We start from the raw sequence: 19,159 nt of genomic DNA, 5'->3' as shown, positions 1-19,159 counted from the left end.
TTCACCATCTCCAAAGAGATCCTACTGCCAAGCATGTCTTTACCCCCATCCTTTCACTTTTATAGGGATCGCTCCCTCCGTGATTCCCTTGTGTCCATTTCTCCTTCCCCTCTAATCTCCCTCCGGGCACTTATCCCTGCCAACAGCCAAAGTGCTGTACCTGACCGTTCACCTCCTCCCTCACCTCTATTCAGGACCTAAGCAGTCCTTCTAGGTGAGGCAACACTTCACCTTCGAATTTACTGGGGTCATCTGTTGTGTCCACCGCTCCCAATGGGGCCTCCTCTGCATTGGTGAGACACGTCATAAATCAGGAGACTGCTTCATCAAGCATCTCCACTCCATCTGCCAAAAGCTGAACTTCCCAGTGACTAAATGTGTTAATTCCCATTCCAATTTCCATTCCCATTTCAATTTCCATTCCCATGCCGACATGTTGGTCACTGGCTTCCTCTTGTGCCGCAATGAGGCCACCTTCAGGGTGGAGGTGCAACACCTTATATTTCATCTCGGTAGCCTCCAAACTAAAGCCAAGAATATCAATTTCTCCTTTCGGTTAAAAAAATGTTTTCCCACCCCCTTCCCTCTTCCTCTGTTCCCCACTCTGGTCTCTTGCCTTATTTCACCTGCCTATCACCTCCACTGGCTCCCTGTCTTCCTTCTCTTTCTCCCAATGGTCCACTCTCCTCTCCTATCACATTCCTTCCTCTCCAGCCATTTACCTTTCCTAACCACCTGGCTTCACCTGTCACCTCTCACAGCACGCTGGAGGAACTCAGCAGGTCGAGCAGCATCCGTGGAAACGATCAGTCAACGTTTTGGGCCAGAACCCTTCGTCAGGACCCCTGCATCTGCAGAGTATTTTGTGATTATGATTCACCTATCACCTTCTAGCTAGTCACCTTCCCTCCCCCGCCCACCTTTTTATTCTGTCTTTCTTTTTCCCTTTCCAGTTGTGAAAAGGGTTTTGACCCAAAATGTTGACTGTTTATTTGTTTCTATAGATGCTGCCTGTCCTGCTGAGTTCCTCCAGCATCTTGTGTGTTTGTTTTGGATTTCGAGTATCTACCGAATTTCTCCTGCTCCAAATTGTCTTGCTACTATTTCTCGCGAAATATCAGTTGACATGAACACACACAACAGATGCTATTTAAAAACTGTTTACTCTAAGTACATTGTAGTGTCTAACGACCTCACAAGTGCACACGACTGACACTAGTTAGAAGCTGTTTGGAAATCGTCTCCTGCCCCAATTAAGCAGCATTGTGTCCCAAATTAAACAGTAGGAATTCTGACTATTTCTTTGATTAGTTTTTGTTCTTTAATGGTTGTCCCAAATAAGCAACTGGCCCAATTAACCAGAATCTTCTATTTAGTTTTCGTGTTGATCATGCTCTGCTGCTTCACAAAAAGCTTTGGTCAACAGAGTGTGTAGGGGCTATGACTATTATATTTGAAAGGCCGAGGTAAAGTTGACATGGAGAGGTTATTTCCAATAGGGGAGATTCTAGGACCAGAGGGCACCACCTCAGAATAGAAGGACATCCCTTTAAAATAGAGATGACAAGGTATTTCTTTAACCAGAGAGTGGTGAATTTGTGGAATTCTTTGCCACAGGCAACTAGTGGAAGCCAAGGCATCAGTGTATTTAAAGCGAATGTCAATAGGTTCTTGATTAATAAGGGTGTCAAAGTTTACAGTACGTGGAGAAAGCAGGAAAATGGTGTTGAGAGGGAAAGTTAGCCATGATCGGATTCAATGGGCTTGAATGATCTAATTCTACTCCTTTGTCTTATGGTTAGTATCCTGGAATTTTTTTAGATAAGGAATTGAGTTGTGACCCATCAACTGCATGCCTACAGATGACTTCCCACACAAGATATGATATTGCTCACTTTCAAGTTTATGTCAGCGTATTCCAATGTGTGAAGAAAGCCTTCTAAATTTTCCTTTGTTTCCTTCGATTCTCTTGTTATTAGTTTTTGTAACCTTGACCTCATGTTACCATCTTTCTGATCAGTGGAAATATTCACCTTCATTCTCCATCTCCTCCCCCATATGACTTTGGAAACCTGGACCCATAAATTTCTATCCCATCCAACAACACTTTATATGCTTTGACCTGTATAATTTTGCTCAATCTGCAAAATTCATTCATATATCTGATGCAGAAGTCTGCCTTAAGGGCAAGTGTGATAATTGTTGCATTAGTACAGGGGTTCCCAACCCAGGGTCCACAGATCCCTTGATTAATGGTAGGGGTCTACGGCATAAAAATTGGTTGAGTACCCTGGCTTTAGTGTGACTAATGGCTGCATTTGAGGCAGTGGGATTTGCTACTTGAAGCTACAGTGTCCCCTAATATTCTGTTCTTAACCCTTCAGATCTTTCCCCATCACTTCACATCCTCTTCTCCATTCATACCTATTTTGTTTGTAACTGCTCCTCTCACCAACCTGATTTAATCTGCTTCTCCCATCAGTTTGATTTTCAGCCACTGATATTCCAAGGCTTCAACCCAACAACTGATCATGGCACTAGATAACCATGAAGGTTCTGGTTTCAACTGCAATCGATACTCTTGATCTCTCATCTTAGGCTTTGAAGGCAGAAAAGTTTTGCTGTTGGGTGCCTATGCATTGGATCACAATGAAATCATGATTCAATATATCTTTCTTTGCATGGGTTATCTTCTTGCCCCATTCTCTAGTTCAAAATGTGTAGCACAACTCCAAACAGTACCACAAGCTTTTCCTCTGCTTGCCATACTCAAAAAGTATTTTTATTTCATTCATGCAGTCTGTGGAGGTGTGTCCATTCACTAGATCTCCATATGTCCATATTAAATTGCTCAATCATAGAAATCCTGAAGTTGACAGTGATGCTGTAGTAAAATTAAGTGTATGAGTATCAGTATATCTAAAAATTCAAATTTCTCTCATTTGTTAGATGTTCTTCTCTAGTGCGTTCAGCCAGTAACAAATTGTTATCTTAAAAATGTCCCATATCCTGAGCTTTACCAAACAGCAGAGGAACAGACTAATTGTATGAAAAATGCAGTACATCTTCAACTTAACCTCTGACCTTGAACCTGCTTTAAATTAAACTTAGCTTTTCACAACTAAAAAAACTTAAACTGCCAAGTTAAAATCCCCATCTTCTCTCACCTTCATTAATTTTACCTCCTCTGCTTGTTAACATCTGACTAAATCCGCAACTACATTTCACTTGAAGTTGTATTAAAAATATTATTTGTTTATAGACTGACAGGTAAAAATGTTATCTCAAGCAATTGATTGCAAATTGCTTCAGGAATGATTGCTTTCTTTTCTGGTATTTCTGTCTGAAGGAATGTCAAAGTGCTTCATTCCAATCCAAATAAAGGGTGTGGCTGCCAAAATACAGTATGGCTAAAAGATTACATCATATGAAAACATTTTTGAAGTGGCAGGTCTTGAGGTATCTCATTCTTGAAAATGTTCTTTTGGCATCTATAAAACTTAATATGCAATCATTGCTTGAAGATATTATAAATTGTTTGCTGTTTATACATTCAATAAATGATAGGACTCTGAAGCTCTGAGCAGAATAACCTCAGTATACATTTCAAGAATCCCTGAAAGTATTCATATTCATTCTCATTCTCATTCTCTCTCTCTCTCTCTCTCTCTCTCTCTCTCTCTCTCTCTCTCTCTCTCTCTCTCTCTCTCTCTCTCACACCTCACACACACACACACACACACACACACACACACACACACACACACACACACACACACACACACACACACACACACACCCCTCCCCCCAGGGATTTTCAGGAATTACTTGAGAATTTGAAATGTTAAAGCATTGAAGGCCTCTGATATACAGTATTATTGGAATATAAAGTTAGTTTATTTAAGTGCTCGGTGCTTGATGACTGGGATGGGTATGTTGGGCAGAATAACTATTTGCTTCCACTACTATGTTTTCTGTTGATTGAATGCCAAAAATATATAGTGTGAGCATACAACCTATTGGCAAAAGGTACTTTCTTCCTATGGATGCTGTCTGGCCTGCTGAGTTTCAGCTACATTTTGTGTGTGTTGTTGGCAAAAGGTACTGTTGCCTTGAATTATTCGGTATTTCATTTGTGTACAAAATGTGAAGATATCAAATAAATCATTGCAGTGTATTTCTCATCCATGATTCTGTTGGTAATGTTCTGAGTTGTCCATTTCTTTCTTTTTGATAATCATATTATAGTTTTCTTACAGTAATATCTCATTACATAATGTTAAGAACATGTAGTGCAACATTAATTGCATGTTGTTTAATATGTTTTGAGTATTAAATTTGCTAGTTTCAACCAACCGAATACAAGATAAGTTAGAAACAAGCAACACACACAAAATGCTGGTGAATGCAGCAGGCCAGGCAGCATCTATAGGAAGAAGTACAGTCGACGTTTCAGGTCGAGACCCTTCGTCAGGACTAACAGAAAAAGAGATAGTAAGAGATTTGAAAGTGGGGAGGGGGAAGGCATGAAATGATAGGAGAAGACAGGAGGGGGAGGGATGAAGCCAAGAGCTGGGAAGTTGATTGGCAAAAGGGATAGAAGGCTGGAGAAGGGGGATTATCATGGGACAGAAGGCCTTGGAAGAAAGAAAGGGGGAGGGGAGCACCAGAGGAAGATGGAGAACAGGCAAGGAGTTATTGTGAGAGGGAAAGAGAGAAAATAATTAATAGGGATGGGGTAAGAAGGGGAGGAGGGGCATTAACGGAAGTTAGAGAAATCAATGTTCATGCCATCCCACTAGGGATAGGGTTCCTCTTGTCCTCACCTACCACCCCACCAGCCTCCATGTCCAACATATAATTCTTCGTAACTTCTGCCATCTCCAAGGGGATCCCACCACCAAGCACATCTTTCCCTCCCCCCTACTTTCTGCTTTCTGCAGGGATCGCTCCCTACGCGACACCCTTGTCCATTCATCCCCCCATCCCTTCCCACCGATCTCCCTCCTGGCACTTATCCTTGTAAGCAGAACAAGTGCTACACCTGCCCTTACACTTCCTCCATCACCACCATTCAGGACTCCAGACAGTCCTTCCAGGCGAAGCAACACTTCACCTGTGAGTTGGCTGGGGTGATATACTGCATTCGGTGCTCCTGGTGTGGCCTTCTATATATTGGTGAAACCCGACGCAGATTGGGAGACCGCTTCGCTGGACACCTACACTCTGTCCACCAGAGGAAGCAGAATCTCCCAGTGGCCACACATTTTAATTCCATGTCCCATTCCCATTCCAATATGTCCATCCATGGCCTCCTCTACTGTCGAGATGAAGCCACACTCAGGTTGGAGGAGCAACACCTTATATTCTGTCTGGGTAGCCTCCAACCTGATGGCATGAACATTGATTTCTCAAACTTCCGTTAATGCCCCTCCTCCCCTTCTTACCCCATCCCTAATTATTTATTTTCTCTTTTTCCCTCTCACAATAACTCCTTGCCTGTTCTCCATCTTCCTCTGGTGCTCCGCTCCCCCTTTCTTTCTTCCAAGGCCTTCTGTCCTATGATACCACCCCCCCCTTTTCTGGCCTTGTATCCCTTTTGCCAATCAACTTCCCAGCTCTTAGCTTCATCCCTCCCCCTCCTGTCTTCTCCTATCATTTCAGGTTTCCCCCTCCCCCTCCCACTTTCTTACTATCTCTTTTTTTCCGTTAGTCCTGACGAAGGGTCTCAACCCGAAACATCGACTGTACTTCTTCCTATAGATGCTGCCTGGCCTGCTGCGTTCCACCAGCGTTTTGTGTGTGTTGCTTGAATTTCCAGCATCTGCAGATTTTCTCGTGTTTGCGTAAGTTAGAAACAAGTTATTCAAACGCTATTTTTAATGGTGCATTATACAAAATAAATTTAGGATGACCCCTGGACTTGCAGACATATACTATTACTAGTACAAGTACTAGTAGTACACTTGTACTGGTAAAAATGAACATGGGGGTGTGGGGGTGAGAGTTTAAAGGCAACCTGGGGCTAAGTTTTTTTATGCAGACCATCCTAGGTGTTTGGAATAGGTAACCAGAGAAGCAGGCAGTTTGGTGGAGTTTATGAGGCTCTCAGGCATATATGAAGGGAATGGAGGAATATGGATGATAGACAGGAGAGGAACACTTGTGGCATCAAGATTGGCTCATTATGGGCCAATTGGTCTGCCCAATGCTCTACTGTGCTGAATTCTATACTCTTTCATTTGAAAAATAAAGTTCTAGTGTTTTGGTGTTCTTGGCTGGAAGTGTTGAGCTGAGCTGACTTGTGAACTATTTACCATCAAAGTTAGCATCTTAATTCTTATACTTGCAGAAAGAAAACATGATTGGTTTTCAGCTGTGCTTTGTCTGAAAAACAGAGCGCAAAAATGTTGCTGTAACATTTTTACTTTGAATTGACTGGATGACAGGTGTTTATAGTGATAATACTCCAGCGGACAGGAGAAGCACTCTACTTTCTATTTGGTGTGTGTGTCTGTACTATATATATAGACCTCTCGTTCTTTTAAATTCCAGTAAACATAGTTTATCGCTCAAAAAAAACAACACTCATCCCAGCAATTTTTCAGTGCATTACCTCCAAGTCTTGCAAGTATAGGCCCATTTTGCTTCATCTCTCTTGCTGGTCCAAGTCCCAATCCCAGTAATCAGTCTTTGGTAAAGCTTCATTGGACTTCTTCGATTGCTTGTTCATCTTTGCTTGAGTACATACTCTTCAGGTGTGGTTTCCCCATGGTCCTGTGTAAGGCATCTTAATCCCCTCCTGTACCTGCATATTCTGTAATTTCTATATGCAGGATGTATCCTTCTGAGCATCAGATTATCATTCTCATGCAATTTAAGCGTACTTTCCTTTTCTAACACGAGAAAATCTGCAGATGCTGGAAATCCAAAGTGACACACACAAAATGCTGGAAGGAACTTAGCAGGTCAGGCAGCATCTATAGAAAAGAATAAACAGTCATCATTTAAACCCTCAAAATTGTAATGTGTAAAGTATTTTCATAGACAATTAATTCATTCTTCTATTGAAGTTTTGATCTGATGAGTTTTAAGAATTTAAGAATTAAAAGTTTTGGGCCAAGACTGGGAAGGAAAGGGGAGAGGCATCTTTCCTCTTAGACCTGAAGAAGGGTCTTAGCCCGAATCATTGACAGTTTACTCATTTCCATCGATGTTGCCTGTCCTGTTGAGTTACCCCAGCATCTTATAACAAAATGGATAATTATTTTAACCCATGTTATTCTATCTCCCATTTTCTTGTTCATCTAACCTAGATCTGTTGTATGTCCTTGACACCTTCCTCAGAAACCACAGCATCACCTAGAGTAGTACTATGAGCAAACGGGGACATGCAATACTTAGTCCCTAAACATTGATGCTGTCTTGATATCATCATTGAAATTGATATAGATGGCTAACACCCTTGCATCCATCCTTGTGGTACCCCACGAATTTCTGCCTCCCAACTTAAACAATTAGTTTATGTTTCCAATACACATAATGTGCTGTAGGATCTCAGCAGGTCAAGCAGCATCTATAGATGGGAATAAAGTGTCAGTGTTTCAAGCTGAGACCCTTCATCAGGTTTATTCCCTTCTATAGATGCTGCCTGACCTGCTGAGCTCTTCCAGACATTGTATTGTTCTAGATTTCCAGCATCTGGAGTACTACTTGTGTCTATAGTTTATGTTTGCTAAGTTTTCAGTTTGTTTATCTTTATTACTGTGTTACCCTAATACCTTGAGTTATAATTTTGTACAGAGCTCTGATGCTTTATCAAAGGCCTTCTTGTAAATTCAAGTATAGCTGAGCCACTGGCTGTCCCTCAGCTATCTTTCTGGTTAAACCCTCAAAACTCTAAAGTGTAAGGTATTTTCATAGACAATGAATTCATTCTTCTATTCAAGTTTTGATCTGATGAGTTTGACACTTTTAAGAATTAAAAGTTTGTTGATTTATTTCTTCATTGTTACAATGAGGTAAGAATAATGGAAATGAAGTATTGCAGTAGTGTCAAGTGGTTCATCTGATTTTCCTGTCATCCTGTCCATACATTTCCATACAGTGGCCAAATAAATGCCATATTAGATATAATGAAGCCTTCCCTGACAGAAGTATCATTAAATGTAGAATTTTAGTTGCAGAAAAATGTGCCTCTTGTATTATTCTCTTAAAGTTACTAAATGAAGGCATGATTTGAAGATGGTTTGACCCTATTGTGCAGAAAAAGATCTTGATTCTTCTGTTCTCATGAAATTCATTCAAATCCAGAAAGGGGAAATTTAAAAATGTTTTATACAAATTTGGCAGCTCCAAGTTTTGCTTTTAATAAGCAATGTGGAATGTGTAGAAACCATTGTATAGGCATACTAAAATTCTAAATATTTGTTTTTGTTGTATGTTACAGGAGCATTCTTGCAGTATGGAAGTCTTATCTAGAAGGAACCTTACATTTGGCCCAGTCTCGAATCATAGCATCTGAAAACTATAGGAATCACATCTTGGAACCTGCTAAAATTGTAAAAAGTATTAAAGAACAGCAGCTGAAAAAGGTATTTGCAAATTGGTTGCTCAGTATCTTTTCCTTCATAACTAATTAATATCATAGAGAGCTATGCAGGATTACAAATATCTTAGAAACTCCATTTTTTTTTCACAGTATAACTTTTCATTTGTTTCACTTAATTACTGTTAACAGTACAGAATAAGACCATTCAGTCCGTCAGACCCATTATTATCCCAGCAGAGAATTCGGGCCTCGCTATGTAGCCTTGCAAGTGTAATCAGCTACTTTTTGACTTGTTTACCACTTTCTGAACTAAAGGGTAGCCAATTAATGCACCAACATTAACTTCAGACATGGGAGGAAACCAGTATAGCTGATGGACACTCTATAGTTATGGGGAGAATGTGTAAATTCCACACAGATAGCAGCTGAGGTTTACATTGAACCCGGTCCCTGAAGCTGTGAGCCATCAGCTGTAAATGCTGCCTTTTGTTCGTTTCGTTCAAGCATTCATATTGACTATTCTATTCAAGTGCATTTTATTAAAAAGAATCATTTTCTACTTTTTCTTGTGTTTTTACAGAGTAATAGCCTTTTAGTCAATCAACCGTTTGAATCTCCTCTGCTATATATTGAGATCATTGCTGATCCAATCATTTCATCATGTCTTGTTTTTGCACACTCCATTGGGATTGAGAATAAGTTATTCCTGCTCCAGTATTCAGTTGACATGAGATCAATATGAGAACCACAGATTATTTCATAGAAGGACGTGGTGGTATAGGTAGATATTTTTTGTTGTGGTCCTTTTACCTTTTACACAAGGCTTTTGTGCTTGATGGTCTCAGGACATCCTAAATATGCATTTACCATTTTGAGCAATCATGAGCCATGGATTTCCAGAAGTTAATGGGGTACATACATTCTTAAGGGATACTCAGAGCCCACCTTTGAATAATTTCTTCCGACCATGAGAACTCTGAACAGAGAGTCCGTTTTGGGATGCCGTCGTCAAATAAGCCCAAAAGTGCCCTGCCAAAGGTAGCTAACTGAAAGGGGGAATGTTGACCTACAGAAGACGCTGACATTGTTTCTGCGTCTTTCCAGTGGATTGGGAAGATTTTGTGAAGATGATTTGTGTTTTTCCAGCTAATGATTGTTGCTGCCTGAGCTGTGGACTGGAAATGTTGATGAACGTGAGGCTGGAACAAGGTTGCAGGGCACGGGACTGTTGCTCAAAACTAGTTGCCCACTATCCTCCTGTCCAAGGTTACTCTGATCCTACCACCAAACATATCTTTACCTACCCCCCCTTCCCCTTTCCACAGGTATTGCTACCTCTGTCATTCCCTTGAACATTCATCCATCCCCACTAATCTCCCTTCCACCACTTATCCCTGCAAGCGGTCAAAGTGCTCTACCTGCCCATTCACCTCCTCCCTCACCTCTTTTGAGGGCCCCAAACTGTCCTTCCAGGTCAGGCAACACTTCACTTGCAAATCTGCTGGGGTCATCTATTGTGTCCATTGCTCCCAATGCAGCAACCTCTACGTTGATAAGTCACATCGTAAGTTGGAAAACTGTTTTGTTGAGCACCTCCGCTCCATCCACCAAAAGTGGAACTTACCTGAGGCCAAACAATTAATTCCAATTCCCATTCCCATTCTGACATATCGGTCCATGGCCTCCTCTTGTGCCATTATGAGGCCACCCTCAGAGTAAAGGACAAATACCTTGTGTTCCAATGGGGTAGCCTCCAACCTGATGGCATGAGTATCAATTTCTCCTTCTGATTTTAAAAAAATATCCGAACCATTCCCCTCTTCTATTCCCCATTCTGGTCTCTTACCTTTTCTTGCCTGCCTATCACCTCCACTGGCTCCACCTCCTCCTTCCCTTTCTGCTATGGTACACTCTCCTCTCCTATCACATTCCTTCCTCTCCAGCCCCTTATCTTTCCTGCCCACCTGTCTTCACCTATCACCTTCTAGCTACACCCAACCTTTTTATTCTGGCATCTTTCCCCTTCTGTTCAGTTGTGAAGAAGGGTCTTGGCCTGAAGCATTGACACTGTATTCATTTCCATAAATGCTGCCTGACCTGCTGAATTCCTCCAGCATTTTGTGTGTGTTGCTTTAAGTGTCTTTTGTCTCTTTCTGGAAACTATTCACTTATTCTGCCTCCACAGCTCTCTGGAGTATATAATTCTGGAAATTCATGATTCTTCAAGAAAATATTCCTCATTGCCATTTGAAATGAGTAACCCATTATTCTGAAACCACATCACAAACAAGAGAAAATCTGCAGATGCTGGAAATGCATCTATGGAAAAGAGTGCAGTTGACTTTTCGGGCCACAACCTTCAGCAGGACTGGAGAAAAAAATGCTGAGGAGTAGATTTAAAAGGTGGAGGAGGGAAAGAGAAACACACGAGGATAGGTGAAATCTGAAGGGGGAGGGATGAAGTAAAGAGCTTGGAAGTTGATTGGTGGGGACAGGGCTGGAGAAAGGGGAGTCTGATAGAAGAGGACAGAAGGCCATGGAAGAAAGGGAAGTGAGGAGGACCACCAAAGGGAAGCAATAGGTGGGCAAGGAGATAAGGTGAGAGCTGGAAAAGGGATGTACTCTTTTTCCATAGATGTTGCCTGGCCTGCTGAGATTCTCCAGCATTTTGTGTGTGTTATTCTGAAACCACATGTCTAGTTCTAGATATCTCATTAGCAAAACATCCTTCGGCCATTCCCTGTGTTAATCTCCCTAGAATATTTTGTTTCAATAAGACCACTTCTCATTCTTTTCAAAAGGCTGCCAAAGTTGATATTTATAGTGTATTATGCTGATCTTGTTGCTGAAGTGTGACATTGCTATTGGAGATAAATATTTGGTGAAGCAGTTGGTCAAGGACTCAAATGTAAACAAAACAAGCAGTTACAAATTGAAGTGAAAGAAATAAAAAGGATATAAAGAAGAAGGAAACAATTGAAAAGCAACTAACTGCTTTTTTTTGAAAGATAGCCTTTTTAAAGATCAAGTTCCAATCACTGAAAGGATTGAAATTGCTTAATGTTTTCAAACATTTCTTTACGATGTCTGATCCATTATCTTACCTAGAACATTCTTAACAATGCTGTAAGAATGAAGTAGAACTGAGAGGCTTAAGAATACAAATATGTGGTTTCTTGAAAGCAGCGTCAAAGTATAGCCTGCTGGCCTTCATCAGTCAAGGCACTAAGTATAGGAGCAACAATAATCTGCAACTGATTGAGTCAAGCAGCATTTGTGGGTGGATGTCCATGTTTCAGGTCAAAATCCTGCATCAGCACTAGTTCACAGTTTCAACCCGAATTGTTCACATTTTCTTTCCCCCCAGCAATTCAGAATCAGGTTTATTATTACTGGCTTGCATGATGTGAAAATGGTTGTAGACTGCAAATACATAAAATTACTATAAATTACAAATAAATAGTGTAGGGGGGGAAGGAAATAATGAAGTAATGTTCAGAGATATGATGGCAAGGGAAAGAAACTGTTCTTGAATTACTGAGTGGTTGCATTTGGGCTCCTGCATCACTTCCCTGATGGTAGCAAGAATGCTGCTCAACTCATTGAGTTCCTCCAGCAAATTCCAGCATTGCAGTCTCTTGTGTCTTCATTGAGTATAAGATTTGGGACATTGTTGCACCTGTAGAAATTATTAGTGAGGGTATACCTGGAGTATTCCGTACAGTTTTGGTCACCCTATTATAGAAATTTTAACACCCCATTGTTAAATTGGAAAGAGTGTAGAGAAGATTTACAAGGGTCTCGCCAGGACTAGAAAGGAGAGCTTGGCCAAGCTAGGTCTGTGTTCCTTGGAATGGAGGAGAATGTCTGCTGACCTTCAAGAGGATTAAAGATTATGAGTCATGAATAAGGTGGATGGTAAATCTTTTCACCAGGGTGGGAGAGTCTGTAGGTACGGGCATAGGTTTATAGTGAGAGGAGAAAAATTTAAAAGGGATTTGAGGGGCCAGTTTTTCACCCAGATGATGGTGAGTAATATGGATTGAGCTGCTAGAGGAAGTGGTTGAGTTAGGTACTGTGGTATCATTTAAGGAGCACTTAGATGGGTGTGTGGAGGGGCGAGGCGAGGCTCGGAGGGATATGGACCAAAATCAGGAGATTGTGACTAGCTGAGTGCACACCAAAGTCAGTGTGAACCTGTTGGGCCTTAGGACCTGTATCAGTTCTGTATTGCCCTGTGATTCTGAACAATATAATGCTGATAAAATATGTAGTATTATGCATTCATCCAAGCACCCTTCCACTATTAGTGTGCTTTCTTTTGATTGTAGATAATTATTATCTAGAATGTTTGCCTACAGTTTCCACAGTGCTTTCAAAATCACCAAATTGTTTAAGACATACACTTGCAAATAAACTGTACCCTTGTTTAACCATTTCTGCCATCTGTAGAACATAGAACACTACAACATAGTACAGGCCCTTTGGCCCACAGTGTTGTGCCGACCCTTAAACCCTGCCTCCCATATAACCCCCCCATCTTAAATTCCTCCATATACCTGTCTACTCAGCCCACTTCTGCATCTTATCAATGTCTCTCTGCAATCTCCGACAATCCTCTACACTATCCACAACACCACCAACCTTTGTGTCATCTGCATACTTGCCAACCCACCCTTCTACCCCGACATCCAGGTCGTTAATAAAAATCACGAAAAGTAGAGGTCCCAGACCCGATCCTTGTGGGACACCACTAGTCACAACCCTCCAATCCGAATGTACTCCCTCCACCACAACCCTCTGCTTTCTACAGGCAAGCCAATTCTGAATCCACCTGGCCAAACTTCCCTGGATCTCATGTCTAAGAATCTTTTCCAACAGCTTTCCCACCACAGACATGAGGCTCACTGGTTTGTAATTACCCGGGCTAACCCTGCTACCTTTTTTGAACAAGGGGACAACATTCGTCTCCCTCCAATCCTCCGGTACCATTCCCATGGACCACGAGGACATAAAGATCCTAGCCAGAGGCTCAGCAATCTCTTCCCTCATAAAATACATTAGGATGGATAAGTCTCCAGGGCCTGGGGAATATTCCGTCAGGCCCTGGAGACTTATCCGTCCTAATGTATTTTAACAACTCCAACACCTCCTCTCCCTTAATATCAACATGCTCCAGAACATCAACCTCACTCATATTGTCCTCACCATCATCAAGTTCCCTCTCATTGGTGAATACCAAAGAGAAGTATTCATTGAGGACCTTGCTCACTTCCACAGCCTCCAGGCACATCTTCCCACCTTTATCGCTAATCGGTCCTACCTTCACTCCTGTCATCCTTTTGGTCTTCACATAATTGAAGAATGCCTTGGGGTTTTCCTTTACCCTACTCACCAAGGCCTTCTCATTTCCCCTTGCTCTTCTCAGCCCCTTCTTAAGCTCCTTTCTTGCTTCCCTATATTCCTCAATAGACCCATCTGATCCTTGCTTTTTAAACCTCATGTATGCTGTCTTCTTCCACCTGACTAGATCTTCCACCTCACTTGTCACCCATGGTTCCTTCACCCTACCATTCTTTATTATCCTCACTGGGACAAATTTATCCCTAATATCCTGCAAGAGATCCCTAAACATCGACCACATGTCCATAGTACATCTCCCTGCAAAAACATCATCCCAATTCACACCTGCAAGTTCTAGCCTTATAGCCTCATAATTTGCCCTTGCCCAATTAAAAATCTTCCTGTCCTCTCTGATTCTATCATGGCTTATTTTAGTACTGAGAGATTTGCCTTTGCTTTGTGTGCATGTTACGTCATAGATTTTCCAGTTTCAGAGTAATAAACTGTGTATTGTGGATTCTTTCTATATCTATTAAGAATTGCTTTAATACTTGGTCAAGGAATTGCAGGCTAACACAGCGGTTTTCTTACTGTTGAAAGTGCATGAGATGACCAACAGACCACATTGTATCTTTGGAGAAACAGCTGATGTATTGGTCAATGACCTTTCGCGAAAATCTGCATTGCTCTGCCTTTGAACTGAGAGATGCCTAAGCTCCTGAATATTTCCAGATTTCCAGCATCTACAGTATCTTGCTTTTGTTTTCAGTGACAATTTAATCTCACTATTAATAAGCTTTCCACCATGGAATTTGGTTTACTTGAGGAACTATAGCAGGTTACAAACTAGATTTTCAAAACCTGAGAAATGTATGTTACACTTGTATGAAACTGGAGAACATGGACACAAAACAGAAAAACTTTAATTATTGAGGGAACTTATGTGACTGATTTACGCAATATACTTCTAAAAATCTATTTCTATCCAGCAACTTCTCCTCTATTGAACTGTTGTTAACTTGGCCTATAACTGACCAAAAAAAAGTTATCTGCACTTTTGTAGCTCTTTGGAAAGCTTTCATAAAATGTGATTTATTTGAGGTGAGGATACTAAAACCACTTAGCCTTGATATAGCACTATTACTGTCTACTTCTGAAATAAACTGGAAATTGAAGTTGTCTGGCATTGTTGAATTGAATATTAAGTCCTGATGTGTTTAAATGGAAGATGAGATGCTGTTCCTTGATCAATATATTGTTTCATTAGAACAATCTTGGAGCAGAAGACACTGGTCTGGGAGTAGGGTGGAGAATTGGAGCTGTCATGGGGTTTCACTCTAAGAGACCTGAGCAAAGCAATGTCCCGAATATAGAGGAGATGGCTTCTTGCACACCCACAATGGAATGCTGGATTGCAGGAAGTATAAATAAATTACAATTAGTGCTGAAATAAGTACTTATGAGTAACCAGCTAATTGCAAGGAATCATTATTAACCTGCAACATGAACTTTGTTTTTCTCTTTCCAAAGATGGGTATCTGTGGTGTTCTTTTAACATTTCCAGCAGCTGTTGTGTTCTGTATTTTACCATTTCAGTTTTGTTTCTTTTTGTCCCCTGTATTTTTCTATCTTTTCTGCTTACATCGTCTCCAGACGAATTAAAATGAGCGTTCACCATTACCTTTCAGCAGGCAGAGTCAGTCAGTGTGCCAGTCATTTCCTCTTTCACTGACATTCCCATTGTTTTCTTCATTTCACCACCACCTCTGAAATTCAAAAATATTTTAGTTTCTAACATCTAAATTCTGATGAAGTCTTCACTCTTGTCACAGATGCTGCTTAGCCTACTGAGTATATCATTTTTTTGTTTAATCCAGATTTTCAGAATCTGTATTTTTGTTTTTCACATCATCTTGTTTAAAAAAGGCTCTGATTTATAATTTTTTGACATTTTTCTTAGATATTCCATAAGACCATAAGACATAGGAGCAGAATTAGGCCATCTGGCCCATTGAATCTGCTCCGCCATTCAATCATGACTGATCTCTTTTTTTTCTCCTCCTCAACCCCATTCCCGGCCTTCTCTCCATAACCTTTGATGCCATGTCCAATCAAGAATCTCTGCCTTAAATACACCCAATGACCTGGCCTCCACAGCTGCATGTAGCAACAAATTCCACAAATTCACCACCCTTTGGCTAAAGAAATTTCTCCACATCTTTGTTTTGAAAGGGCACCCCTCTATCTTGAGGCTGTGCCCTCTTGTCCTAGACTCTCCCACCATGGGAAACATCCTTTCTGCATCTACTCTGTCTGGGTCTTTCAACATTTGAAAGGTTTCAATGAGATCCACCCCCACCCCCCCATCCTTCTGAATTCTAGCGAGTACAGACCCAGAATCATCAAACGTTCCTTGTATGATAACCCTTTCATTCCTGGAATCATCCTTGTGAACCTCCTCTGGACACTCACCAATGCCTGCACACCTTTTCTAAGATGGGGGCCCCAAAATAGTTCACATTACTCAAGGTGAGGCCTCACCAGTGCCTTATGAAGCCTCAGCATCACATCCTTGCTCTTGTATTCCAGACCTCTTGAAATGAATGCTAACATGGCATTTGCCTTCCTCACCACCAACTCAACCTGCAAGTTAACCTTTTTAGGGTGTTCTGCACAAAGACTCCCAAGTTCCTTTGCATCCCAGATTTTTGGACTTTCTCCCCGTTTAGAAAATAGTCCACACATTTATTTCTACTAGTCATAGTCATATTAATCATACTAAAGTGTATGACCATGCATTTTCCAACATTATATTTCGTTTTCCACTTTCTTGCCCATTCTCCTAATCTATGTCCTTCTGCATCCTACCTGTTGCCTCAACACTACCTGCTCCTCCACCAATCTTCATATCAACTGCAAATTTGGCAACAAAACCATCTAGTCCATTATCTAAATCACTTATGTACAGCATAAAAAGAAGTGGTCCCAACACTGACCCTTGTGGAATACCGCTAGTCACTGGCAGTCAACCAGAAAAGGATCCTTTTATTCCCACTCACTGCCTCCTACCAGTCAGCCAATGCTCTAACTGCATTAGTAATTTTCCTGTAATACCATGGGCTCTTAACCTGGTAAGCAGCCTCATGTGTGACACCTTGTCAGAGGCCTTCTGAAAGTCCAATTATACAACATCCACTGCATCCCCTTATCTATCCTACTTGAAATCTCCTCAAGGAATTCCAATAGGTTCATCAGGCAGGATTTTTCCTGAAGGAAACCATGCTGACTTTTGTACTAGCTTGTCCTCCATCACCTCATCCTTAACAATTGACTCCATCTTCCCAACCACTGGGGTCAGGCTAACTGGTCTATAATTTCCTTTCTGCTGCCTTCCTCCTTTCTTAAAGAGTGAAGTGACAGTTGCAATTTTCCAGTCGTCTGGCACAATGCCAGAGTCTAATGATTTTTGAAAGATCATTTCTAATGCCACCGCAATCTCTAACACTACCTCTTTCAGAACCCTAGCGTGCAGTTCATCTGGTGCAGGTGACTTATGTACCTTTAGGTCTTTAAGCTTTTTGAGCACTTCTCTCTTGTAATAGTAACTGCACCCACTTTTCTTCCTTGGCACACTACAGCATCAGGCATACTACTAGTGTCTTCCACAGTGAAGACTGATGCAAAATACTCATTTAGTTCATCAGCCATTTCTTTGTCCCCCATTATTATTTCTCCTTCCTCATTTTCTAGCGGTCCTATATCCACTCTCATTTCTCTTTTATTTTTAACATACTTGAAAAAACATTTACTATCCACTTTGATATTATTTGCTAGTTTGCTTTCATATTTCATCTTTTCCCTTCTAATGATTTTTTTAGTTGCTCTCTGTAGGTTTTTAAAAACTTCCCAATCCTCTACCTTCCCACTGATTTTTGCTTTGTTGTATGCCCTTTCTTTTGCTTTTTCAATAGCTTTGATTTCCCTTGTCAGCCATGGGTGTACTATTTCACCATTTGAGTATTTCTTCATTTTTGGAATACGTATGTCCTGCACCTTCCTCATTTTTCCCAGAAATGCATGTCATTGCTGCTCTGCTGACATCCCTGCCAGCAACTCCTTCCAATTCATGGGTGACTTTAACTTCCCTAATATTGATTGGCACCTGATTAGTTCCAAGGGTTTAGATGGGGCAGAGTTTGTTAAGTGTGTCCAGGACGGATTCCTGTCACAGTATGTGGACAGGCCGCCTAGGGGGAATGCCATACTAGATCTAGTACTAGGTAATGAACTGGGTCAGGTCACAGATCTCTGTGGGTGAGCATCTAGGGGACAGTGACCACCGCTCCCTGGCCTTTAGCATTATCATAGAAAAGGATAGAATCAGAGAGGACAGGAAAATTTTTAATTGGGGAAGGGCAAATTATGAGGCTATAAGGCTAGAACTTGCAGGTGTGAATTGGGATGATGTTTTTGCAGGGAAATGTACTATGGACCTGTGCTCAATGTTGAGAGATCTCTTGCAGGATGTTAGGGATAAATTTTGTCCCAGTGAGGAAGATAAAGAATGGTAGGGTGAAAGAACTATGGGTGACAAGTGAGGTGGAAAATCTAGTCAGGCGGAAGAAGGCAGATGGGTCTATTGAGGAATATAGGGAAGCAAGAAAGGAGCTTAAGAAAGGGCTGAGAAGAGCAAGAAGGGGACATGAAAAGGCCTTGGCGAGTAGGGTAAAGGAAAACCCCAAGGCATTCTTCAATTATGTGAAGAACAAAAGGATGACAGGAGTGAAGGTAGGACCGATTAGAGATAAAGGTGGGAAGATGTGCCTGGAAGCTGTGGAAGTGAGCGAGGTCCTCAATGAATACTTCTCTTTGATATTCACCAATGAGAGGGAACTTGATGGTGAGGACAATATGAGTGAGGTTGATGTTAAGGAGCATGTTGATATTAAGGGAGAGGTGGTGTTGGAGTTGTTAAAATACATTAGGACGGATAAGTCCCCGGGGCCTGACAGAATATTCCCCAGGCTGCTCCACGAGGCGAGGGAAAAGATCGCTGAGCCTCTGGCTAGGATCTTTATGTCCTCGTTGTCCACGGGAATGGTGAATGTTGTCCCCTTGTTCAGAAAAGGTAGTAGGGATAGTCTGGGTAATTATAGACCAGTGAGCCTTACGTCTGTGGTGGGAAAGCTGTTGGAAAAGATTCTTAGAGATAGGATCTATGAGCATTTAGAGAATCATGGTCTGATCGGGAACAGTCAGCATGGC

General features: G+C 41.4%; 1 protein-coding gene across 3 annotated transcripts in view; it reads left to right on the top strand.

Annotated features, from left to right (window-relative positions):
• The window catches only part of LOC140200080 (F-BAR and double SH3 domains protein 2-like), a 245,379-nt gene that overhangs the window by 99,426 nt on the left and 126,794 nt on the right, over positions 1 to 19,159 (top strand). For all 3 annotated transcript variants that reach the window (XM_072262822.1, XM_072262820.1, XM_072262821.1), the window contains exon 5: positions 8,450 to 8,594. In XM_072262822.1, coding sequence (XP_072118923.1) covers positions 8,450 to 8,594 — 145 coding nt within the window. The remainder of the gene's footprint in view (positions 1 to 8,449; positions 8,595 to 19,159) is intronic.

This window comes from Mobula birostris, chromosome 7 (assembly GCF_030028105.1).
Source record: "Mobula birostris isolate sMobBir1 chromosome 7, sMobBir1.hap1, whole genome shotgun sequence".
NCBI lineage: Eukaryota > Metazoa > Chordata > Chondrichthyes > Myliobatiformes > Myliobatidae > Mobula > Mobula birostris.
The sequence above is the reverse complement of the archived record's forward strand: the minus strand, read 5'-3'. Positions and strand labels throughout refer to the sequence as shown.